At 47.0% G+C, this 25,778-nt stretch overlaps 1 protein-coding gene across 2 annotated transcripts in view; it reads left to right on the top strand.

Annotated features, from left to right (window-relative positions):
* Positions 1-312: 312 nt before the first annotated feature.
* LOC140428417 (potassium voltage-gated channel subfamily B member 1-like) overlaps positions 313-25,778 on the top strand; it is a 514,844-nt gene continuing 489,378 nt past the window's right edge. The window contains exons 1-2 of one of the 2 annotated variants that reach the window (XM_072514843.1): positions 313-470; positions 2,879-3,572. In XM_072514843.1, coding sequence (XP_072370944.1) covers positions 3,006-3,572 — 567 coding nt within the window. In that variant the 5' untranslated portion in view covers positions 313-470; positions 2,879-3,005. Of the gene's footprint in view, positions 579-2,878; positions 3,573-25,778 lie in introns of both variants that reach the window. The other variant, XM_072514842.1, reaches the window with a different exon arrangement.

Raw genomic sequence — 25,778 nt, 5'->3', positions numbered from 1 at the left:
TTAAAACAGAGGCTGATAGACACCATTAACAGCAAATCTGAAATCAATGAGAATCTTTGATGTTTAAAAGACCACAAGCTTGTACCCGGGGAGCAGGCCCTGCTGTAAACCTGTAGGTGCCGCTGTTTCCTCTCATTATCTCCAGATTACCAGTTTCTTAATTCAGGAAGAATATCAGGATGAAGGAACCTTCGCAGAGACAGACTAGACTTGTTGATCTCCATTAACAGACGGCGGAAATAAATTAGAAAAGCCGTTCACGGACCACGGCATAGTTTGAAGCGGGGGGGGGGGGGGGGGGAGCGGGGTGCTGGATGATAAAACAAAGTGTAGCTGGAAACTGGGCAGGAGCTGCTGGGCTGAGAGATCCTCATCTCTGCTTGGCGTTGCGAAACCGTTTCCACCTCTAAGCGGTCCATGTTAATCCAGTAGGATTTCTATTCCAAAACATCAAGACCTTTTACGCAAAGGTTCGTAAAAAGAAATTATTCTTACATCATCTCCGGCTAATTTTAGGCTATGGACATAATCTCCGCGCCGGTGGGATTAAAATGACATTTATTGCTGTGAACAGCAGGGTAAGTAACAGATGTGCATGTTTAAGATGCCGGGTTTTACCCACTGCAGTTAGAACGCTCTTCCTTTTTTTAAATGATCTCACTGATGACTCTCACGTTTGTTTCTTTCAAGAAACCTCCAGCCACCCGGTTTAGAGTCGGTTGTCAAAATAAACAATGCACTGACAATTGGGCATCAATTAAACAAAGCGTTACTTTATTTCATTCCATTATTAGTGAGGATTCAGAACAGATATCATGTAGAGGGGGGGGTTGTTGAATTGCATTTTGCCAGAATGCACTCTTGTTATCAATTTTACTCAACCAATCTCTATCAAACACGATGGCGGAATTGGGTTGTCATCTGGGGAGCGTTAACATTGGGGTGGGCAACACCACATTCTAGACTCACAGGTACATTCAACACGGGGGGTGCAATGGCCACATAGCAAAGGACCCAGTTCTCATGGAGGGGCACATCCCATACAATGGTCTCTTTGAAAACGTTGCCGCCAAGAATGTAATGTTGACGCCAAACAATGTTGCAGGACGTAAACTTAAGAAGATAAAGGAATATGTAAGGGCGGGCAGGCTTCTCCAGGTGAAGATGCGATTTTAAGTTAGTGTTCGGAGTTGAGTTGTGTTATATGTTTCACAACACTCGTCTGCATTGTCAGTCTTGAACATAATTTGTCCCTTTTGAATCATTTCCTCCACAAAACTGATCAATGAGTCCATCCCCGTCCTGATCACCGAGTGCTGCCAATATGAGTGGCCTCCCTTTTGAAATCGGTTCTGACATAATTGATGGGCCAAATCCATCTTGCACAGCCAGTCTTTTTCTGGCCGGGTGTTGAAATACTTTTAAAACATTTATGAAAATAACGCGTTAGCCTCCTCGCTCCGAAAGTGCTTGGGGAGCAGTCTCTTCTGTTGTTGTTATTATTATTTTGGCAGCTCTGAGAAATTGTTAATTTCTCGCCGAGTTGGGCTGGCTACATTCACATTCTAAAGCAAGGCTTTGGACAGGACACTGAGGGAAAGGTTCACCACACTCTTGTTGCACAATTGCAGGGGCGATGCACTAAATTCAAACGCAGTTCCTGGGCAGGAGGGGACTGGAATATGTAAACGATTGTCAAGCTGGCTGGGAAAAATAAAATGGCAGGAACTTTGGTTAAGGAGGAGGGGGAGGGAGTGTGGGGGCAGAATGGATCGTTGTCACCTCGACAGGGAAACTCCGAGGATGTCTAGGACAATTGGGAGCAACTTCATTTCTGAGGCTGTTGCAGCCACGTGCGGTAGAGATGCCTTCAATTCCTCGAGGAGGGAAGATGAAAACATTGCGGTGCCTTTAAAGAGACGTAGATCGTTTATGTTTTTTTGACGAACGTGGGTAGACTCCAGTATTATTTAAGTATGTACACACACGAGTGGGTTGTAAGACCCCCGATGCTGGGTTCCAGACAGTACGGTCTAACGTCCCAATGCGGTCAGTTAGACCGTCCAAGTAAAAAAATATTCAAAACACTGATTTCACCTTTGACAATATCACAGCTGAAAAATAAACAAAATACGTCTTGGGAAGTAGCTTAAAATGCAAAAGATTTCCGGTGGAGGTACGTCTCTGTCAGGCAATGTCGTGTGGTTTCATGTGTGGTCGATTATTATTCCAGATTTTGTTTTATATTACAGATTCAGGCTGATGAAACGCAAAACAGCAAGTGGGTGGTTTAGGAGTGGAAACCAAATTGCAGTCAATGTTTCTGAGATACAGCTACATGTCGGGCTGAGATCTCGAGTTCCTGTCAGTCAATACACGGCAGCAGCAATTTTAGGGGGTTTTAAACACAAAAGATTGATGTCAAGGCAAGATCAGATGTAAAATGCACACTGTTATGTTTCTTGCCTCAGACTTTGCAGAGTGTGTTGGCTGAATTGGTTATATCATAATGCTGCCATTTGTTGATGGGGGGAATAAGTTAGAAGAGTTGTAGGTTTCTCATGGAGTGTGGATTGTGACCACCTCCCCCCCCCCCCCCCCCCTCTCTCTGCAGAAGCTGCCTGTGCCTTGCACTGACATCCACCTCCAGCAATGTGGACAGCGCTCGCGGGTCCATTGCGAGCTCGCCCGCTCCCAGGGAAATCTGTCCCCTTGAGCAGATTAAATGGAGCTATTTGTTTCACCGATTAATGGATAAAGCGCCGCGCCCGCGCTACCTGACACTGCGCTCTAGAGATGCACTTGCTCCGTTTTTGTAGGTCATTCGGATCTGAGGAACCTTTTGGGTCTGACTGCCAAATCCCTTTATTTCCCCCAGCTTGGAGAATGGATGGAGAAAGCGGCCAGATGAAAGCTCTGCACTGAATCCTGACACCCGGGCAGTTGAAGTGTGATTTATTCAACCCAGCCTTGCTGAAGAAAAGAATAAGAGAGGGGGAGAAAAAATGCCCGCAGGAATAAACAGGGGGGAGTCTCGGTCGACCAGCTCGCTACCTCCGGATCCCATGGAGATCATCAGGAGCAAGGCTTGTTCCAGAAGAGTAAAACTCAATGTTGGGGGTCTGGCACACGAAGTACTTTGGAGAACCTTGGACCGGTTACCCCGGACGCGGCTGGGTAAACTTCGAGATTGCAATACTCATGAGTCTCTTATGGAAAGCTGTGATGATTACAATTTGGAGGGGAACGAATACTTTTTTGACCGTCACCCCGGGGCGTTTACGTCTATTTTGAATTTTTACCGCACTGGCAAGTTGCATATGATGGAAGAGATGTGCGCCCTGTCCTTCAGCCAGGAACTCGACTACTGGGGAATTGACGAGATCTACCTGGAGTCCTGCTGTCAGGCCAGGTACCATCAGAAAAAGGAGCAAATGAACGAGGAACTGAAGCGGGAAGCGGAGACGATGAGGGACAGAGAGGGGGAAGAGTTTGATAACACCTTCTGTGCGGAGAAACGGAAGAAACTTTGGGACCTTTTAGAGAAACCCAGCTCCTCGATGGCTGCAAAGGTAATCCTCATTTGAATTCCAAAAATAAATGTTGCATGCAACCTAAAAAATATAATTCAGGACAAGTCGATTTTAAAGATTGCATGGCATATGGAGCTGTGTTGCAGCTGTTTGACGATAAAATAATAATTAGAGTAAATCTAGATTGACAGTTCCTCCAACAGAATATTGCGCTGTGAGAGTTATTAAAAGCAAGGTAAATACAATTAGGTGTCCCGACACATTTTAAAATCATTGTAATTAGTTGTTATTTGCAGGATTCGGTCAGACTTCTAGTTTGCACTTGTTTGCTTAAGCAAGGTTAACATTTTCTTTTCAACACACAATCGCTTACACAGGGCAGCGGTTTGAAGACTATTTGATAGAGGGACCAGTTGAAGCAGCTGACAGCCACAATACTCTGATGTGCGCTTTGCACGTTTACATGATTTATTAAAGTATTTCATGCTTGAAATGAGTTCATAAAATGCTTTGTATCATATGATTGGCTGTAAATTTCAATGAGAGTGCTTTCATTGTCCTTGATGAAAGGATTGCTCCAACCTTGGTTGGGGAACTCCTGTTTGAAAGGATTTTCTAATATTATTCTGGTAATAATATTTAGAGAAGGCTCTTGAACTTGGAGAGGTAGAGGCGTATACCAGTCCTCATTTTCACTATTGGTACCATGTTGGCATTGTCTATTCCAATTAATGTCAAATATATTGCAGTGAGGTGCCTAAATTGCTAAATGAGGATTGATGACATTAGCATTAGAGACGGCCAGCTAAACTCGTGAGAATAGATAATTTGGTGGCCATGCCAATCTTCTGCATTCACTACTCTCAGCTTCACAGTGGGCAAAGCTAATCCAGTACAGAGGACAACCGAAAGCTTATCAGGATGATCACTTTACTGTCTAATAATAAATTATTTAAGTTGTGTATAAATTCAATCCTTAAACTTGTTGGAGCAAATGATTCTATTTTTATGTATCAGTCATTTCAAAACTAATACATAAATAGTGTGAAAAAATCAACATAAACTGCTGTTTTAGAGATGAATTTGAAATAGCTGGAGTACATTGCAATTAGTATATTGCAAAATGAGTTGCAATTCCATATGCTGATATGCAGACAATGTCTAAAAGTCTTTTAAAATAAATCAGATAGACAATCAATGATAGTGATGCTTAATTTAAAATAATGATGAATTAACGCAGTGGAAAATATAATAAGGATGACAGATATTATCTATCCCCTCAAATGTTTAATTCAGCCAGTAGGACCACATTAGTTTTCAATAATAACCATGAAGAAATGAAAATAGAATTACAATGCAAAATTATCTATTAGTTCGTCAATCCTGCATCTCCCATGAACCAAGTGCAATTTGCCCTGGAATGGATGCTTTTCAAGTTAATGTACTGAGAAGACTTCCTCTGAGGAAATCTTCAGGATCCCCAAAAGTAACTGAATGGATATCCAGGTCTCCATCAGACCCAAAAACTTAAAAATATATATATTGACAGTTTTGATATATATGGCCAGTCCAGTGCCATACTAGGATGAAAGCATTGAGCAAGGTTGAATCAGGCAGAGGTGAAAAAAGGTTCATCTGGGGCATCAGTTCAGTTCAATTCAGCCAAATGGTACTTGTCTCGGAGTTTAATTAGCATGAAGCAATATTAAGTTATGTGTAGTTACTGGTGTGAAACATAGTTACTATAACAGTTTGTAGTGTCATCTCTTATTATCAGTTTTCAAAACATCAAACTATCCCATATTTATTTTTCTAATTTACTACATTTTATATTTTCATTAGGGCCAATTGTGCAGCCTTACTGCAAGTACATAGAAACAATTTTACCCCCAGCTTGGGCCACCTGATTATTCCTATGACCAACTTTCTCAATATATTAACATGTGCATATTTGACATTTTACTTAATACTTTTATCCTTTCATACCTATTAACAAGTTTGTTGCTGTGTGTGTGTGTATATATATATAGGCACATCTGTCACTTTGACTGCCTCTCCTTTGATTAATTTATATCCTTACACTGCACCTTCTCCTTTATTGATTTACCTTGAAAGTGTCATTTTTTTCCTTTGTGAGTTCTAAATTTATTCTACCTATATTTTATAGAATCATATTTAGCTCACAGCTTACCTAATATTGCACTTAACTGCACTCCTGTAAAGGAAAAAGTGTTATAAGAGGACATGTTGCAGCAGAAGTGTTATGTAAATAGATTTGTTTTTCTGGGACCTTTTGTGGACATAGATGTAACAGAATTGTGGATGTTGAGATTTAGATTTCCTCAAAGAAAAAGGTACAGTCACAAGGTGGAGCATTTATATCCAATATCTTGGGCAGTGTTTCAGGAAAGGCTGCGTTTGCCTGTGATGTATTGCATGTGTATCAAAGGTCATGTTTCCCAAATAAATGCCTGGCTCTGATTTATATTTGAGATTGATTGATGTTCAATCTCTATAACTTCATCTTCCAGAATATACTGAGCACAACAAAGTACATTTCACAGCTTTCCTGTGCTCTTGAACAGAGCAGTCCCTGCTATGTAGGTTAATATTCTGTACCATTTCCTGATACCCTGATTTTTTTCCAATTAGGTTTTGACAGAAAATGTAAATTAGTAAAATTAACTGAAACGTATATATTAATGATTTATTCATTGCAACTGTAAAATACATAAAAGCGTCTCAGTAATTTAAATCTAAGAAAAATGTATATAGTGTATCAATACAGCTTGAAATGCCAGACTTCAAGTTTAAACATACCTTCAGCAACAGAAGCAACAGAAGCATTGAATTTGAAGGCTTTTAAACCCTTGGTCAATATAGAGGGAACTCTCAATGGAACAAAACAAGTTGTTGTATAACAAATATATTTCCAAATGAAATAGGGCTTTATAACTTTCAACACGTATCAGGTGTTGTAAAGGATATTTTATGTGAAGATTTTATGGAGTATACCACAGGGAGTCTGCTCTTAGTGGAGTGGTTCAATTCACACTCTGAATTTTAGTTCGTTCTGAACTATGCTGGGTAGACAGTTGCTTTGGCACTTAGCTACAGGGAGAGGGAAGAATTGGAAGGGCAGTTATGGCAGCATGGGTACGATTTGATTCTCTTGGTGACTGGTTTGGGTGCCCTGGTAGTATTCTGGAAGCATGGCTTGTCTCCACATTTTGCGGCAGCGGTGTGATAAATCACACAATCTTAAAACAGCGGAATTAGAAAGAGCAGTATGGAAGACTGAGTTAGCACTGATATCAAGACTTTTCTTTGTGTTTAGGGAATATTCGTGTGAGAGTTGTATTTTAATGTTAAGACAAATACAGTTCTTATTGTAAAGAGTGCATTCTGACAATACCCCTATATTTTGTTGGCAGTAAGCTACTTTTATTTGGGTTAATATGCCACATATTTTCTTGATTTCTTCTCAATTAGGTGTTGACAGAAAATAATGACAATATAAATTAAACATGCATAGAAAACAATTATTTTTGCAAACTGTAAAATGCTTAAAAGTTCCAAATGATTTATAATTCTTAGAAAAATTGGTATGGTACACAAGAGAACTTGTGGCGCAATCTATACTGTCCCTGCCTCTGAGCCAGAAACTCCAGGTTCAAGTCCCACCCCAGGACTTAAGGGCCAAAGAAGGTACATTCATAATATGGCCAACAGGTTGAGTATCGACCTGAAAATCCTTCCAACACACACCAATGACAGGCATAACTGCAGGAGAGACCCCTGATCCACCATGCTTGATGTGGAGTGGCACCCATCAAGCTATAAGCCACTGGCGACAGCATAGCACAGGGTTCCAGGAAAAACCTCACTATTGTAACAGATGAAAGTCTTTCCTGCACAACACTCGGTGCAGGAAGAGAAACAGTAACAATATCAATGTAGTCCTAAATGCAAAACTTCAAGAATTTATTTGGTGGAATAAATCAATAGACTACATCCTAGGTTTATTAGTCTATGGTTGAAAGGTTTTATCAAACTACTGTGTAAAACTTGATGATGTTTCAATTGTCTATATTAGCAAGCGGTTATCGCTTAACCATATCACACAAAACAGACTAACTGACCATTCTTCTCGTTGTTTGTGAAATTCTGCTCAAATTGCACTTGACTGCCGTTCCTGCATAATAACAATGTAATACATTAAAATAGTTCTGATGAAGTGTATTGAAATATTTCTCACAGACGTGATGGGATTTTTACATATGCAGCTCTCAAGCTATTTATTATATTTCTTTTTGATTAATGACATGTAGAGAACAGAATGTTTTCCCTTTTGTGCGATTCGCATTTAACGATTGTGTGCTGTTAGGTACTGTTAGGATTGGTATCACAACATGTTCGGTCACTAACTATTGTCATAGTGAGCTAGGTACTATTTGAGGCAGAGATACAATTTGGTTGGTCTAATAAATTATTAGATGATACATCTCAACAGACATCAATAATGGTTGTTAATAATTGTAAGTATTCTATATTTTATTCTACCGTATTTATGTGGTGCAGAAGTAATAAAAATAGAATATAGCATGTTGAATCTTCTAAACTTTTCCACAAATAATTAAGTAAGATAAAACCTGTGTTAACTGATTAAAGGTTAAAACCATTTCATCTGTATTCACATTTTGCATTAAAAATATCAAAAAAGATACAATATTTTCACTCTATTCCATAAAAGCAAATTAATTTGTTACACAAAAACACAAACTGGAGTTGCAGGAAATCTGAAGTTCAAAACAGAAATTGATGGAAAACTCACAGGCAAAATCTGTGGAAAGATAAATTAAGTTAATGTTTCAGTTTATAATTTTTCGTCATAAGTTTAGGTGGATTGGCCATGCTAAATTGCCCCTTAAGTGTCCAAAGATTAGGTGGGGCAATTGGGTTGTGGGGATGTGGCGGGCTTGGGTGGGGTTCTCTTTCGGAGGGTTGGTGCAGACTCGATGAGCCGAATGGCCTCTTTCTGCACTATGAAAACTTGAAAAAGATAGAGGTGGAACAGGTTTTAAGCAAGTACAGAGGCTGGGAAAAGTTAAAGGTGGTGAGGGGTGGAAAGAACAGAAGAGAATTTATGCGATAGAGTGGAAACCAGGAGAAATTAGGTGACAAAAGGGATGGTGGAGCAAGGAAAAGAGAGATAAGAAGAGGACAAGTAAATGAACGGAAAATGGGTCCAGGGGAGGTGTAAATGAGAATAGCAGCAATAAGATTCAGAGCTGCCATCTGAGAAAATGAGGAAAAAAAGTTTATAACCTGAAACTGTTGAGTCCAATGTCGCAAATGCCAGAGGCTGTAAAGTGCCAAACCAAAAGATGAGGTGCTGCCCCATGAGCTTACATGGAGCTTTACTGGAAAATGTGAAGGACAGGGAGGTCAGATGGGAGTTGAGTAGAGAATTAAAATGACAGGTGACTGAAAGCTCAGGGTCACACTTACAAACTGAATAGAGATATCCTGCAAAGCTGTCATGCAATCTCATTCCTGTCCAATATAGAGAGTATTACATCATGAACAGCAAATGCAGTGTGCAAAATTGCAAGAAATGAACATAAATTGTTGTTGCACCTGGAAGGAATATTTGGCACCCTGAATAATGAGAAGGGAGGAGGTAAGTGACAGGCACAGCAAATCCTACGCTTGCATGAGAAGGGGTCATGGGAAAGGGAGGGATGGTGCAGGAGTGCACCAGGGCAAGGGCTCCCAAAGTATAGGTTGTGATCACCAATGGGGTTGCAAAAGTCACAGTTTGGGCTGCAAGCTCCCCCTCCTCCAAGTAGTAATGGTGACTGCAGAGAGGGGGTAACCTGGACAAGAGGCACTGGCAGGAGAGCCCTGGACCACTGGATTGATACAGCTAAGCAGCATGGGGCAGGTGGTAAACCCAAAATGCACATTAACCACTGGGCAGCACGGTAGCATAGTGGTTAGCATAATTTCTTCACAGCTCCAGGGTCCCAGGTTCGATTCCTGGCTTGGGTCACTGTCTGTGCAGAGTCTACACGTTCTCCCCGTGTGTGCGTGGGTTTCCTCCGGGTGCTCCAGTTTCCTCCCACAGTCCAAAGATGTGCAGGTTAGGTGGATTGGCCATACTAGTGTCCAAAATTGCCCTTAGTGTTGGGTGGAGTTACTAGTTCATGGGGATAGGGTGGAGGTGTGGGCTTGGGTAAGGTGCTCTTTCCAAGAGCCGGTACAGACTCGATGGGCCGAATGGCCTCCTTCTGCACTTCAAATTTTATGATTCTATGATTAACTTCAGAAAACATTCCTCATATTTGAGTGGGACCAAGATATTTCTGCACCACTTCTTACTGGTGGAGCTTCTCAAGTGTACCTGAAAGACTGGGAGGTCACCCATTTGAGCCAAATAGCTGGGTTGGCGGCTTAAAACTTAACTCTATTTTAGTTCCTGTCTGCCTGTTGTTCAGGCTCTTTACCTAGGAAGCACTGTTGCTAAACCGTGGTATCGCCACCTAGACCAAAAGGGGAGGGAACAAATGGGAGAGGGTCTGGTGAATAAGTGAGTGAGTGACTGTGGGGAGGGGAGTTGGAAAGAGGGGCTGCTTACTGAATGAGTGAGTAGAGTTGGGAAGGGGGCTGTTGAGTGAGTGAGTAGGGGAATGGGGTTTAGGAAGAAGGGTGGTGTGGGGTTGGAGTGTGTGGGTAGGTGAGTATGGAGAGAATAGTCCCTTCTGGATATGGAAAGGGGAGACAAAGGTAAAATGTGTTTAGTGGTGGCATCACACTAAAGGTGGAGAACATGGCAGAATATGATTCATTGAATATGGAGGCTAGTGGAATCGAAGGCGAGGACAAAAGGAACCCTAATAATGGTTCTTGAAGAAAGGGGCAGGAGTCACAGCAAAAGTGTGGGAAATGGATCCGAGAGCCCTGTCAACCACAGTGGAAGGAAATAAATCCCCAGTTGGTAAAAAGGGACATATTAGATGCATTGGTCTAGAATGTGATATTGTCAGAACTGATGCAATGGAAAGGGAGAAACTGGCAGAATAAAACCAAGCTTATGCAGAAAGTGAGTTGTACAGAAGTGTAATCAAGGTAGCTGTGGGAGTCATTGGGCTGATAGCCAAACCTCAGAAATAGAGACAGAGAAGTTGAGGAAGAGAAGGGAAGAGTTGGAAACTAGATATGTGAAGGTGAGTGAAATTGGGAGCGAAACTGGTCAACCTTTCCAGAGTGAGGGGCAGGAGGTGCACTGATATAGTCATCAATATAACAGAAAATAGATGAGGACAGGAACAAAAAACGTTCCACACATCCCTCGAATAAGCAGATGCAGCTATAGCGCCGCCTTTAATTTGGAGGAAGCAAGTGGGATGAATAAAAGTTGTTCCATTGGGGACCAAGTTCAGCCAGGCAGAGGAGGATGGTGAGGGATGGGGACTAGTTGGACTTCTGTTCAAGGGTGAAGCTGAAAGCTCTCAGGCCACCCTGACAGGGGGTGGCAGTAGAAAGGGGTTGAATGTTCATTGTGAAAAAGAGATGGTAAGGGTCAGGAAGCTGGGAATTGTTAATGTGGCTGAGGGTATAGGAAGAGTTGCAGATGTAGTTGGTCAAGGGAAGAAAAGCGTTAGGTAGGAAGAAATCAATTCAGTGGGGGCAAGAACAAGTGAAGCCGTGGGTCTACCATGGCAATGTTGCTTGTGGATCTTCACAAGTAGGTAGAAAGAGGGTGTATGGGATTAGGGGACTATGAGGCTGGAGGCAATAGAGGGAAGATATTCAAAGAAGGCAAGATCAATGACAGCCTTAGAAATGGAGGAAGGAGGAAGTGTCAGAGAGTTGGTATCCAGCTTGCAAAATGTAGAGGTTGATTTACCAAAAGCAATAACATACCCTTGTCTGCAGCTCAATATTCAGGTTGGAACAAAGAGAACAGAGTACTACAAGTAGAGAGAGAGAGAGATAAGTTAAAGTGGATGAGGGGAGCAGAGAAATTGAGAGGGCCAATATCATGCCAGTGACAACCTATAGAGGGCAAGAGGCTGGCGGGAAAGGTCCAAATGGAAGAATATTTCTTAAGATGGAAGAAAGGGTCTGCTATGAGGGGGAAGACTCCTAATAATAATAGATTTCATAGAATTTAGAGTGCAGAAGGAGGCCATTCGGCCCATCGAGTCTGCACCGGCTCTTGGAAAGTGCACTCTACCCAAGGTCCACACCTCCACCCTATCCCCATAACCCAGTAACCCCACCCAACACTGAGGGCAATTTTGGACACTAAGGGCAATTTATCATGGCCAATCCACCTAACCTGCACATCTTTGGACTGTGGGAGGAAACCGGAGCACCCGGAGGAAACCCACGCAGACACAGGGAGAACGTGCAGACTCCACACAGACAGTAACCCAAGCCGGGAATCGAACTTGGAACCCGAGCGCTGTGTAGCCATAGTGCTAAGCACTACACTACCGTGCTGCCCTAGTCAATGAATTGGATGCAGAGGCAAAGGCAAAGAGCTGGCTTTCATGTCAAGCTTGAAGTTGATTGAGGTGGGGATGTAAGGGGATGTAAGGGGATGTAAGGGGTTGAAGCTGAGGCCTTCACTCAGGGCTGATCATTCGGTTCTGAGAAGGGAAGATCAGAAGGAATTGTGAAACATGGCATGGGGTGTGATTGGAAGAAGGGATAAGGTCAGAGAAAGGTAAAGGGGAATTAGGATCAGTACATTTGTCATGTTCCATTTAATTTCATGTTGAGGTTTCCTGAACATTATAATATAGAATCTGTCCTCATAGAATTTACAGAATTTACAAAGCAGAAGGAGGCCATTCGGCCCATCGAGTCCGCACCGGCTCTTGGAAAGAGCGCCCTAGTTAAGCCCACACCTCCACCCTATCCCCGTAACCCAGTAACCCCAGCTAGCCTTTTTTGGACACGAAGGGCAATTTATCATGTTCAATCCACCTAACCTGCACATCTTTGGACTCTGCACAGACAGTGATCCAAGCCGGGAATCGAACCTGGGACCCTGGAGCTGTGAAGCAACTGTGCTAACCACTGTACTACCGTGCGGCCCTGAAATTATAATTAGGTAACTATAATTACCTATATACCTAATAAATTCTATAATTAGGTAACAGCTAATTGTTTATGCCAACAGATTATCCTGATTGAGTTGTTTTTATCCCCAAACGTTCAAAACAAATATGAGGGAAATGGAATATTTCCTGCATTTGTTTTACCTGGTTAGTTCTTGTGGATGAATGATGAAGCAGAGGAATGTCAATGTGCACTCAATTTTACCAGCATTCTGGAGATTCTATGCAGATATTTTTGCAAAGCTGCGACTGACCTACATTCTGTGTTATGAGTCTGACTTACCTGCTCGTTCAGTTAAAACTGGTAATTGTGTAAGAAGATTATTTTTGAACTCAAGGAGAAATAAGTTAGTTTGAACACTACTTTGGGATTATTTAAGTATTTTGCAAAGCAGTAAAACATCTGATATGTCATTTAAGGAGTACTCTGCATCATAGCGATTGTGATTCTTAATAGTACAATTTAGACACGGGTACATTCTCAGTAAATCCTTGGTTGTAAACTCACATTTTTTGAAATCACATATGCCAGTTAAGTCATTTTTGGGGGCATTTTGTAAACTTTTGTGAAATTCAGTCTTTATTACAGCAGGACTTGAGAATTGACAAACTATAATTTTGGTGAAACAGCTTAATTCCATCAGTGTGGTGAAGTCTATGGTAGAAGGTGATGAAGGCAATTAGCGGCACGGTGGCACAGTGGTTAGCACTGCTGTCTCACGGCACTGAGGACCCAGGTTCGATCCTGGCCCTGGGTCAATGTCCGTGTGGAGTTTGCACATTCTCCCCGTGTCTGCGTGGGTCTCACCCCCACAACTCAAAGGTGTGCAGGGTAGGTGAATTTGCCATGCTAAATTGTCCCTTAATTGGAAAAAAAATAATTGAGTATTCTAAATTTATTTTTAAAAAAGGTGGTGAAGGCAACAGTTAATGGAGTCAAACTGGTTACATTACTGACTGGTCGGACAAGGATGAAGTGTCTTCTCTTTAGCTTTTATCAATGATTCATGTTAATGTAATAATGAAACTAATGGCAGTATTTAGCACTAATTGTTCAAATTCTTCCAAAGTAACTCTCTCTATTGGCACCTCCATTGTTGCTTGAATCATAATTCACTTCACTCAATTAATAATATTTATAGTTTACTTATGTATATTGGTATAATGGTGACTTGTTGCAGAATTTATAATCAGTTGTAGTGAATGTGCTTTTTTCTCCAATAAATAAATTATATTACCAGTATTTTGCATAGAGAAACCATCATCATTTCTGCAGTGTCTTAATAGTAAGGACCTTGGACATTTTTTTATTATACGTTTTAATGATGTGAAATGCAAAGCATTGCAGGATACTTTCTGACACAGTTTTGGAAGATTTCTTCACTTTGCTCTACTTTAGACCTTAAACTTTGAAACATTTGGTAAAATTTTTGGATTGAGCAGATGCAGGAATGGAAAGCTATTGGGTATTTTATCTTGCCAATGCTCTCCACTCCTGGAGATGCCAATTCATACATGGAATGACTCCCAAGGTGCAAGGTGGCTCTTAATATCTGATCCATGAGTTGAACAGCAATGTTCAGGACTATTTGACTGTGGGGTTATTATCTAATCCTGTTCTTCTCTGACATCTACACACACATGTTTCCCAACAAAATAATTAGTTGGCCTTTGGGTTGGGAACCCTGGTTGGTTTGGCCCTTTGTACCCCAGAAGACCGAGGCCAGTTGAACTACTGCTAACCTTCCCACCAGAGATTAGTTTGTTCAATGTAGATTCGTAACTGGAACCTTATCAATTTTAATTGTTTTGTGCTGCCTTTACTACCTGAAGCTAGCTGGTGTTTGTAAAATCCACAGCATGTTCAGCTATTAAATCAGACAATCTCTCTCAAATTCTGCATTTGCCACATTATGGCTAATTTTAGCTGTGCGTTAGTGCCTGGACACATTTATCAAATTGACAGCAGCCTTATGCACTCATAGTTCTTTGTAGCCCCTGTTTATTTATATTGCTTTCAGAGCCAGATGCTGTTACACAAAAGTACTAACCCTGAATGTGGTTTATTACTTATGTCATTAATCAATCATAAGAAGGAAACTCAGAAAGCTACAAAAATTGCATTGATAAAATATACATTAAAAAATTAGCTGATCAATTTGACTTGTGCATCACATTTGTGATTAATTAACACAAAGGCAAACTATATTTTGTTTATTCCAAGTTTGGATGCTTGCCTTACTTGCTGTATGTGGTACTCCATTAACATGCCATGTTTGGAACTGAAGAACTTGAACTAAATATAAACATGTACACTGAGCATAAGTAATCAGAACTAGCATTACCAGCAAGAGGGGCCCCAACCTGGCTGCTCTTGAGAAATCCAAGTACTGAAATACAACACCTATCTTTCACCAGGTACGCATTGGGTAAAAATGTCAATTTGAGAACATAAACCTTATTCAGGTTTGGGTGCTCAGTGATGTGTATAATGCCATTTGTGCAAAGTGTGCAAAGTGGCCATTAAACTGAGAAACAAATTAGCATTGTGTCTATAGTTATATATCTTGGCTCGTAAACAGTCCCATCTGCCACTAACAAACATCTACTTTTTATGGAACTGAAATTAGACTCAATTTTCGAAACATGATTTGAATTTTTGTCCAACTCTAATTTGCATTTGAATCACTATGATTGGGTTTTCTGAATCCAACTGGAAGTCAGAATAAGTTATTGGAAAGCCTGTTTACAAAGTGGAGCATGTAATGAATGTGTATGTACTAAGGCATGCATGTTGTTCTTCATGTTAACACCATTTAGTTCACTTGTTGCTGATACAGAATAGATCTTGTAAGTATATGGAGAAAGTAACAACTTAAATATCCATTGTTACTGTGGATGTGTTTAACTACGGTGGCTGTCAACAGGCTTATCAATATCATTGTTGAGCACATGATTATGGGGGAGATTTTGAGCCCATGTTAGCCATACATGGGATCGCCGATGCAAGCACAAAACCTGGACAGAATTGGAAACGCAAATCTCACTGGCGAGATCACAGTTTCCTATTTTCAACTGCCCCCCACTCACGGAGTAACATGAAAAACGCTGCGGAAGCCCGGAAACCTCAGTTTAATATATTAGCATGTCATTAGCGAGCACTCACTCCGGGACTTTCCCCCTCCCCCTCTCACTGAATATTCAATGGGCACCAGCATGATGATTTACAACAGCTTTACAAAAAAGGTGAACCCGGTGACCTCACCTCAGAAGGCGATATCAGAGGTGAACACTCAGGTCACCCTCACCTTCTTGGTGCTAGTCACAGACGGGGCAACAGAGAGAATGAGGGGGACACAGAAAAGTTCAACTCGGCGGGGTGGGGGAGGGGGGGAGTCACTCGCAGGCCTTACCTCCCCTGCATGTTGGGGCAGCCCATGGTTTAAAGGGGTCTGGTGGCCTGCACGTAGCCACCACTTCCCATATCCTCCTTTCTGGGCTTGTATCGATATCGCTGGTAAGGCAGAGCCCTTCCAGAGAGGGAGCTGAAAAGTGGTTGGGAGGAGGTGTTTACAGAGGGTCAGCACTGGGGGCAACTTTGAGGTTATTGAATCAGGTCCTATGTGAGGCCAGGCTGCAAGGCCAGAGTGGGGGACTTAGGAAAGGGGTACTTCCCTGCCTCAGGAGGGCTAAAGACCTTTTCAAAGGGGGGAGAACAACTGCTGTGTGATTCGAACCCTGCACTCAGGCAGCAGTGTGAGGACAGAAGGGATAAGCTGTTTGGAAGTTCAATCCCTCTAGTTATGCAGGTTTAACTGTTCGGGATTAGTATCAGGGTAGAAGGCTGTTACTGACGGATGGATCATTTATTCTGCAGCCCTTGTCAGGTGGGGGAATGAGGGTGCCATCTAAGGTTCACATTCTAATTTCAGTCTTCACATGAATCAGGTGTGCCTGGTTTGCCGCAAGAGGAAGCCAGTTGCCTGTTCAGCTCACTGACCCTTCCTTGACAGCCAATTGCGCCAATTAAGTTAGCACGGCAATACGTGAGATTGGAGCCAAAATCTTAACCCTTTGAAAACATTGGCCCCAATCATTGCACTCCATTGCTCATACTAACATCTACATTGAGGGATCACAATAATGTTGACACCAATCCAAGGCATTATGGCAAAGTCTCTCATCTGGTCTACAGCAGACACCATCACTCTGGCCCTACACTCATCGTTGGAGCAACTCAACAACAAGGACTCCTACATCAGACTCCTTTTCATTGATTACAGCTCTGCCTTCGCTACCATAATATCCCAGCCAAGCTCATATCAAAACTCCAAAACCTAGGACTTGGCTCCTCCCTCTACAACTGAATCCTCGCCTTCCTGACCCATAGACCACAATCAGTAAGGATAAACAACAATACCTCCTCCATTATAGCCCGCAATACTGGGGTCCCGCAAGGCTGCATACTTAGCTCCCTACAATACTCCCTATACACACAGGTCTGTGTGGAAAATTTAGCTCCAACTCCATCTACAAGTTTGCTGATGACACAACCATAGTGGGTCAGGTCATGAACAACGATGAGTCAGAGTACAGGAGGAGATAGAGAACCTAGTGGCATGGTGTAACGACAACAACCTCTCCCTCAACGTCAGTAAAACTGAAGAGTTGGTCATTGACGTCAGGAAGCAAAGAATTGTACACACCCCTGTCTGCATCAAGGTGTCGAGGTGGAGATGGTTGACAGCTTCAAATTCCTGGGTGTGCACATCACCAACAATCTGTCCTGGTCCACCCATGTTGGTGCTAGGACCAAGAAACCACAAGCGTCTATACTTCCTCAGGAAACTAAGAAATTCACCATGTCCACATTGACTCTTACCAATGATGCACTATCACTTACCACAAAGACGAGAGTAGTGGAATAATCAAGGCTTTATTGAGCAAAGATGTTGTGCCTCCTGTAGCTGGAACCAGAATGGCTGCAGCACCGGCGAGCACACACATTTATACGCTGCCTACTGGGCGGAGCCAGCAGGCAGGGATTTACCCATGTACCTCTACTCTACGGGCCTTATCGTAATACATGTAATACTACTTAGTGGTGACTACCACATTCACCCCCTGTTTAAAAAAAAGAGTCCGGCAAGGGTGGTGGAAAACATTACAAGTTCAGTCTGTCATGGGCCTTGACCCGCCTCTGCGATCGCCTCAGTCCTGGTGGTGATGTGGGCGCCGACTTGGTCACTTGCGACTCCGGGAGCGTGTTGTCCTCGTCTTCATCACCCCTGAGTGGAACCAGGGGGAGGACGGATCCCACTGGGGTGGGGCTGCGGTGAGATTCGCAGGAGGGAGGCTGAGTGGCGCAGGGGTGGAAGAAGCAGCCTGGGAGGGGGGTGTCAGGCCGAGGGCCATAGATAGGGATCGAGCGTGTGCCAGGTCTCGGAGAGAGACTGTGTCCTGGCGCCCGTCGGGGTGTGCCACGTAGGCGTACTGCGGGTTTGCGTGTAAGAGGTGTACTCTTTCGACCAAGGGGTCCGACTTATAGGTCCGCACATGCTTGCGAAGGTGGATGGGTCCAGGAACTGTCAGCCATGTTGTGAGCGAGACCCCGGAGGTGGAAGGCCTCCGCCTGGTTAAGGGTGGCAGCCAGAGCTACGTCCGATGCATCGCTCTCGACCTGAAAGGGGAGGGACTCATCGATCACGTGGCCTTGGCGATGTCTGCCTTGATGCGGTTGAAGGCCTGGCGGACCTCAGCCGTCAGGGGAAAAACTGTGGACTGAATGAGTGGGCGGGCCTTGTCCGCATAATTAGGGACCCACTGGGCATAGTAGGAGAAAAACCCCAGGCATCGTTTCAGGGCCTGGGGGCAGTGGGGGAGTGGGAATTCCATGAGGGGGCACATGCGGTTGGGGTCAGGCCCTAGAACTCCATTTTCAACGACATAGCCAAGGATGGCTAAGCGGTTGGTGCAGAACACTAATTTCTCCTTATGTTACGTGAGATTAAGGAGTTTGGCGGTCTGGAGGAATTTTTGGAGGCTTGCGTCGTGGTCCTGCTGATCGTAGCCGCAGATGGTAAGATGTTAAAACATGCTGCTGTGCAGAGGGACCTGGGTGTGCTGGTGCACGAGTCGCAAAATGTTGGTGTGCAGGTGCAACAGGTGATTAAGAAGGCTAATCGAGTTTTGTCTTTCATTGCTAGAGGGATGGAGTTCAAGATTAGTGAGGTTATGCTGCAATTGTATAGGGTGTTGGTGAGGCCGCATCTGGAGTACTGTGTTCAGTTTTGGTCTCCTTACCTGAGAAAGGACATATTGGCACTGGAGGGAGTGCAGAGGAGATTCACTAGGTTGATCCCAGAGTTGAGGGGATTAGATTATGACGAGAGGTTGAGTAGACTGGGACTGTACTCATTGGAGTTTAGAAGGAAGTGAGGCCATACACGGTGAGGGGAATAGGGGTCCGCCGAATTTTAAGTTTAAGCTTTGGAGGTGGCACCGGAAGTCCAGGCCGAGTAACAGGGCAGTGCAGAGGTGGGGGAGGACGTAGAGCCGGCAGTTGCTGTAGCGCACAAAGACTCCGTGAGACGAATAGAGTGAAGTCGATGAGGCTTTATTAAGCGTGTCTGTTCCCCCGCAGCTCGATAGTAAACTGGCCTGCGGGGGAAGACTCCGGCTTCTTATACTCCGCCTTCAGGGCGGAGCTTGAGGTCAACGGCCAACCAGGACCCGGGATCTGTCAGCCAATGACATTAGGGCTTCCAGTCCCACATGACCCCCAATACATACTACCACATTCACCTCTTGTCAAAAATGAACCCGGCGGGGTGCTGCTTCGTATGGTGGTAAGGGTTTACAGGGCTGGTCCTGGGAGGACAAAACATTCACATGGCAATACAGTATTGGACAATTTCGTCCTGTTGCAACTATTTACAGAGGGTATAGGAAGAAAAGCAAAATGTTCTTGTGAACAGTCCATATTTGTTTTACATCGACGCCACGAGTCAGTCGGGCGGGGAGGTCGTCCGTGTCGATCGCCTCGGCCCCGGCGGTGGTGGTGGTGCTTGTACCAGTGTTGTCGCCTCCAGGAGCCGTACGGTTTCAGCTCGGGCTTGATTCTTGGTCGGTGCTGAGGGGAGGGGAACCGATCCTCCTGGGAAGGGGGCGGTCGCGGGGTGCGGCGGTGGCAGGAAGGGTTGATGGTGTCGGGGGGGTGTGCGTGGTGCCGGCGGGCGCCAGATCCCGCAGGGAGACCGTGTCCTGTCGGCCGTCGGGGTACTCCACGTAGGCGTACTGGGGGTTCGCGTGGAGGAGGTGAACCCTTTCGACCAACGGGTCCGCCTTATGTGCCCGCACATGCTTTCGGAGCAGGATGGGTCCTGGGGCCGCCAGCCAGGTCGGCAGCGACGTTCCAGAGGAGGACCTCCTAGGGAAGACAAGGAGACGCTCATGAGGCGTTTGATTAGTGCTCGTACATAATAACGACCGGATGGAATGGAGAGCGTCCGGGAGGACCTCCTGCCACCGTGAAACTGGGAGGTCCCTGGACCGTAGGGCCAGTAGGATGGCCTTCCAGACCGTGCCGTTCTCACTTTCTACTTGCCCGTTCCCCCGGGGGTTGTAGCTGGTCGTCCTGCTTGAGGCTATGCCCTTGCTGAGCAGGAACTGGCGCAGCTCGTCACTCATGAAAGAGGACCCCCTGTCGCTGTGGACGTATGCGGGGTAACCGAACAGTGTGAAGATGCTGTTCAGGGCTTTAATGACTGTGGCCGCGGTCATGTTAGAACAGGGAATGGCAAAAGGGAAGCGGGAGTATTCGTCCACTACATTAAGAAAATATGCGTTGCGGTCGGTGGAGGGGAGGGGCCCTTTGAAATCGAGACTGAGGCGTTCAAAGGGGCGGGAAGCCTTAATCAGGTGCGCTCCATCTGGCCTGAAAAAATGCGGCTTGCATTCCGCGCAGATGTGGCAGTCCCTTGTGACTGTACGGACCTCCTCTAAAGAGTATGGGAGATTGCGGGACTTGATGAAGTGGTAAAACCGAGTGACCCCCGGGTGGCAGAGGTCCTCGTGGAGGGTTTGGAGGCGGTTAATTTGTGCGTTGGCACATGTGCCGCGGGATAGGGCATCGGACGGCTCGTTCAGCTTTCCTGGACGATACAAAAGCTCATAGTTGAAGGTGGAGAGCTCGATCCTCCACCTTAAGATTTTGTCGTTTTTGATTTTGCCCCGCTGTGCACTATCGAACATGAAGGCTACCGACCGTTGGTCCGTGAGGAGAGTGAATCTCCTGCCAGCCAGGTAATGCCTCCAATGTCGCACAGCTTCCACTATGGCTTGGGCTTCCTTTTCTACTGAAGAGTGGCGGATTTCTGAGGCGTGGAGGGTCCGGGAGAAAAAGGCCACGGGTCTGCCCGCTTGGTTAAGGGTGGCCGCTAGAGCTACGTCGGAGGCGTCGCTCTCGACCTGGAAGGGGAGGGACTCGTGGATGGCGCGCATCGTGGCCTTTGCGATATCCGCTTTGATGCGGCTGAAGGCCTGGCAAGCCTCTGTCGACAGAGGGAAGGTCGTGGTCTGTATTAGGGGGTGGGCCTTGTCTGCGTACTGGGGGACCCACTGGGCGTAGTACGAAAAGAACCCCAAGCAGCGTTTCAGGGCTTTTGGGCAGTGCGGGAGGGGAAATTCCATGAGTGCGCGCATACGTTCGGGGTCGGGGCCTATTATCCCATTGCGCACTATGTAGCCCAGAATGGCTAGCCGGTCGGTGCTAAAAACGCACTTGTCCTCGTTGTACGTGAGGTTCAAGGCTTTGGCGGTCTGGAGGAATTTTTGGAGGTTGGCGTCGTGGTCCTGCTGATCGTGGCCGCAGATGGTTACATTGTCGAGATACGGGAACGTGGCCCGCAACCCATGTTGATCAACCATTCGGTCCATCTCCCGTTGGAAGACCGAGACCCCGTTTGTGACGCCAAAAGGGACCCGTAGGAAATGGTATAATCGCCCGTCTGCCTCGAAGGCTGTGTACTTGCGGTCACTTGGGCGGATGGGGAGCTGATGGTAGGCGGACTTGAGGTCCACGGTGGAGAAGACTTTATATTGGGCAATCCGATTGACCATGTCGGATATGCGGGGGAGAGGGTATGCATCTAGTTGTGTGTACCTGTTGATGGTCTGGCTATAGTCAATGACCATCCTTTGTTTCTCCCCTGTCTTCACTACTACCACCTGCGCTCTCCAGGGACTATTGCTGGCCTGGATTATGCCCTCCTTTAGTAGCCGCTGGACTTCGGACCGAATGAAGGTCCGGTCCTGGGCGCTGTACCGTCTGCTCCTAGTGGCGACGGGTTTGCAATCCGGGGTGAGGTTCGCAAACAAGGACGGGGGTTGCACCTTGAGGGTTGCGAGGCCGCAGATAGTGAGTGGGGGTATGGGGCCGCCGAATTTGAACGTAAGGCTCTGTAGATTGCATTGGAAATCTAATCCCAGCAAGGTGGGGGCACAGAGTTGGGGAAGGACGTTTAGTTTGTAGTTTTTGAACTCCCTCCCCTGCACCGTTAGGGTAACTATGCAGAATCCCTGGATCTGTACGGAGTGGGATCCTGCAGCTAGGCAAATCTTTTGTGCGCTGGGATAGGTGGTCAAGGAACAGCGTCTTACCGTGTCGGGGTGTATAAAGCTTTCCGTGCTCCCGGAGTCGACTAGGCATGGCGTCTCGTGGCCGTTTATTAGTACCGTTGTCGTCGTCGTCTGGAGTGTCCGGGGCCGAGCTTGATCGAGCGTAACCGAAGCGAGCCGTGGTTGTAGTAGTGGAGTGGGGTCCGTTGTTGCCGTCCAAGATGGCGTCGGGGATGAACAAAATGGCCGCCCCCATACATCGCATGTGGCGGGGGGGGTCACAAGATGGCGGCGGGGGTGGACAAAATGGCCACCCCCGTGCGTCGTACATGTCTGGGGCGGTCCAAGATGGCGGCGCCCCGCCTCCCCTCGTGGTAGCCAGGACCCAAAATGGCGGCGTCTGCGGGTCGCACATCGGCGCCCCTCCTCCCCTCGTGGTGGCCGGGACCCAAAATGGCGGCGTCTGCAGGTCGCACATGGTGTGCTGGGGAGGCTGGGGAGCGCTAGGACCGCGAGCGCTAGGACCGCGAGCGCTAGGACCGCGCGGAGCTCCCTCACCGGGGACAGCGGTCGTCGGGGCCCAAGTAGGTGGCGCCGGCGGGTCAGGCGTGGGGCGCGGAGTGGGGGTTAGGGTGGCGTTAGGGACGCGGAAAACTCCCTCCTCTCCGTGGAGAGTGTTGGCCGGGACCCAAAGCGGTAGCGCTGGGGGCGGGTCATACATGGGCTGCGGGGAGGGGGGTTGGGGAGCGTAGGCGGCGTGCAGGGCTCCCAGTTCTCCCGGGACTACGGTGGTCGGGACCCAGAGCGGCTGCGCCTGCGGGTCGTACATGGCGTGCTGGGGGGGTTGGGGCGCGTAAACTGCTTGCAGGGCTCCCTGTGCTCCCTGAACGGCGGCGACCTCGCGGGACCGGCACTCAACCGCATAATGGCCCTTTTTCCCGCAGCTTTTGCAGATAGCTGCGCGGGCCGGGCAGCGCTGTCGGGGGTGTTTCGCCTGGCCGCAGAAATAACAGCGGGCGCCCCAGGTGCGACTCGGCGTTTGGACCGCGCAAGCCTGTGGGGTGTCCGGGGGGGGGGTAGGGGGTTTGCCGCGACGGGTACGTACGGGGCCCAATGGGTTGCCGCACGGTCGGGGCCGTAGGCGCGGGTATTACGCGCGGCCACGTCTAGGGAGGCTGCTAGGGCCTGTGCCTCTGAGAGTCCTAGCGACTCTTTTTCTAGAAGTCTTTGGCGGATTTGGGAGGATTGCATACCTGCCACAAAAGCATCGCGCATTAACATGTCCGTGTGTTCGTTTGCGTTCACCGACGGGCAGCTGCAGGCTCGAACCAAAATCAGCAGCGCGGCGTAGAATTCGTCCATCGATTCTCCGGGAGCTTGCCGTCTCGTCGCGAGCTGGCAGCAAGCGTAGATTTGGTTAACAGGGCAGACATAGAGACTTTTCAGTGCTGCGAACGCCGTCTGGAAATCGTCCGAGTCTTCGATGAGGGAGAAAATCTCCGTGCTCACCCTCGAGTGCAGGACCTGCAGTTTTTGGTCTTCTGAGACTCGGCCGGTGGTCGTTCTGAGGTAGGCCTCGAAGCAAGTCTGCCAGTGCTTGAAGGCTGCTGCCGCGTTCACTGCGTGGGCGCTGATCCTCAGGCATTCCGGAATGATCCTGAGCTCCATAGTCCTTTTTTTTTTTTAGGCACGCTTAATAAATTGTAGCGCACAAAGACTCCGTGAGACGAATAGAGTGAAGTCGATGAGGCTTTATTAAGCGTGTCTGTTCCCCCGCAGCTCAATAGTAAACTGGCCTGCGGGGGAAGACTCCGGCTTCTTATACTCCGCCTTCAGGGCGGAGCTTGAGGTCAACGGCAAACCAGGACCCGGGATCTGTCAGCCAATGACATTAGGGCTTCCAGTCCCACATGACCCCCAATACATACTACCACAGTTGCTAAACTCTACACCTTGGACAGTGAGGGTCGCGATGCAGTACCCCCGGATTACCACGGAATGGGATCCGGAGGCCAGGGAGATTTTCTGGGTGACTGGGTGTACCGGGAGGGAGCAGCGCCTTACCGTAGTGGGGTGGATGAAGCTTTCCGTGCTCCCGGAGTCAAAAAGGCAGGTCGTGTCCTGCCCATCGATCTTCACCGTCGTTGTTGCGGTCGCGAGGTTGCGGGGCAGGGACGAGTCCAGGGTGATTGAGGTGAGCTGCGGCAGATGCTGGGAGGCCCCGGGCTGGGCAGCGGTGATGGAGGTAGCGGCAGGCGATGAACGGCCAGACGAGCAGGGGTCCTGAGACACCGTCGAAAATGGTGCCGAAAATGGTGGCGCCCATGGGGCGCACATGGTGGGGGTCATCAAAGATGGCAGCGGCCACGGGCCGCACGTGGTTTACGGTGAAGAAAATGGCGGTGCCCATGGGCCGCACGTGGCTGCCGATGAGGAAGATGGCGGCGCCCGTGGGTCGCACGTGGCGGGTGCAGGAACGCCGGGCCTGGAAACAGCGGCGACCGACCGGGCCTAGCAAACAGAAACAAAGTGTCCCTTCTTCCCACATCCGTTGCAGGTCACACTCCACGCTGGGTAGCACTGCCTGGGGTGTTGGTTCTGCCCACAAAAATAGCACTTGGGCCCCTCAGGGTTGGCTGGCTGCCACGTGGCGCAGACTTGCGGTGAGCTGGAGTCAGTAGCTGGTGGGGCCCACGATGCCCACAAGGGTGCAATGGGTTGGGGGCATATGACTGGACGTTACGAGAGGCCACTTCTAACGAGTTAGCGAGCTGCCTAGTTCCCGCAAGATCAAGCATACCCCCTTCCAGTAGCCGCTGGCGGACGTACGCAGACCTCATGCCCGTAATGTAAGCGTCTCAAATTAAAAGTTCTGTGTGCTGGACTGTCGAAACTGCCTGGCAGTCACAGTTCCTAACTAGGATGTGCCGGGCATGCCAGAAATCGTCCAGAGACTCCCCGGGGAGTTGCTGTCTCGTGGTCAGGCGGGGCCTGGCGTATACTTGATTTACTGGTCGAACGTAATGTCCCTTCAGGAGCTCCATCGCTTCGGAGTAAGTGGGCGCATCCCGGATAAGAGGAAAAATGTCAGGGCTCACCCGTGATTAAAGGAGCTTCTGCGAGTCCGAGGGTTCCTCAGCGGATGTTCGGAGGTAGCTTTCGAAGCAGGCTAGCCAGTGCTCAAAGGCGGACGTAGCGTTGGCTGCTTGAGGGCTCAGCTGCAGGCGATCAGGCTTGATGAGAAGATCCATAGTTTAAAAAAAATCTTTGCTCAATAAATTGATGCACTATCAATTACCACAAAGACAAGATTAGTGGAATAATCGAGGCTTTATTAAGCAAAGATGTTGTGCCTCCTGTAGCTGGAACCAGAATGGCTGTAGCACCGGCGAGCGCACACATTTATACGGCGCCTACTGGACGGAGCCAGCAGGCAGGGATTTACCCATGTACCTCTGCTATACGGGCTTTACCGTCATACATGTAATACTAC

Source organism: Scyliorhinus torazame, chromosome 8 (genome assembly GCF_047496885.1).
Source record: "Scyliorhinus torazame isolate Kashiwa2021f chromosome 8, sScyTor2.1, whole genome shotgun sequence".
Lineage (NCBI taxonomy): Eukaryota > Metazoa > Chordata > Chondrichthyes > Carcharhiniformes > Scyliorhinidae > Scyliorhinus > Scyliorhinus torazame.
This window is presented reverse-complemented; position numbering and strand designations above follow the sequence as displayed.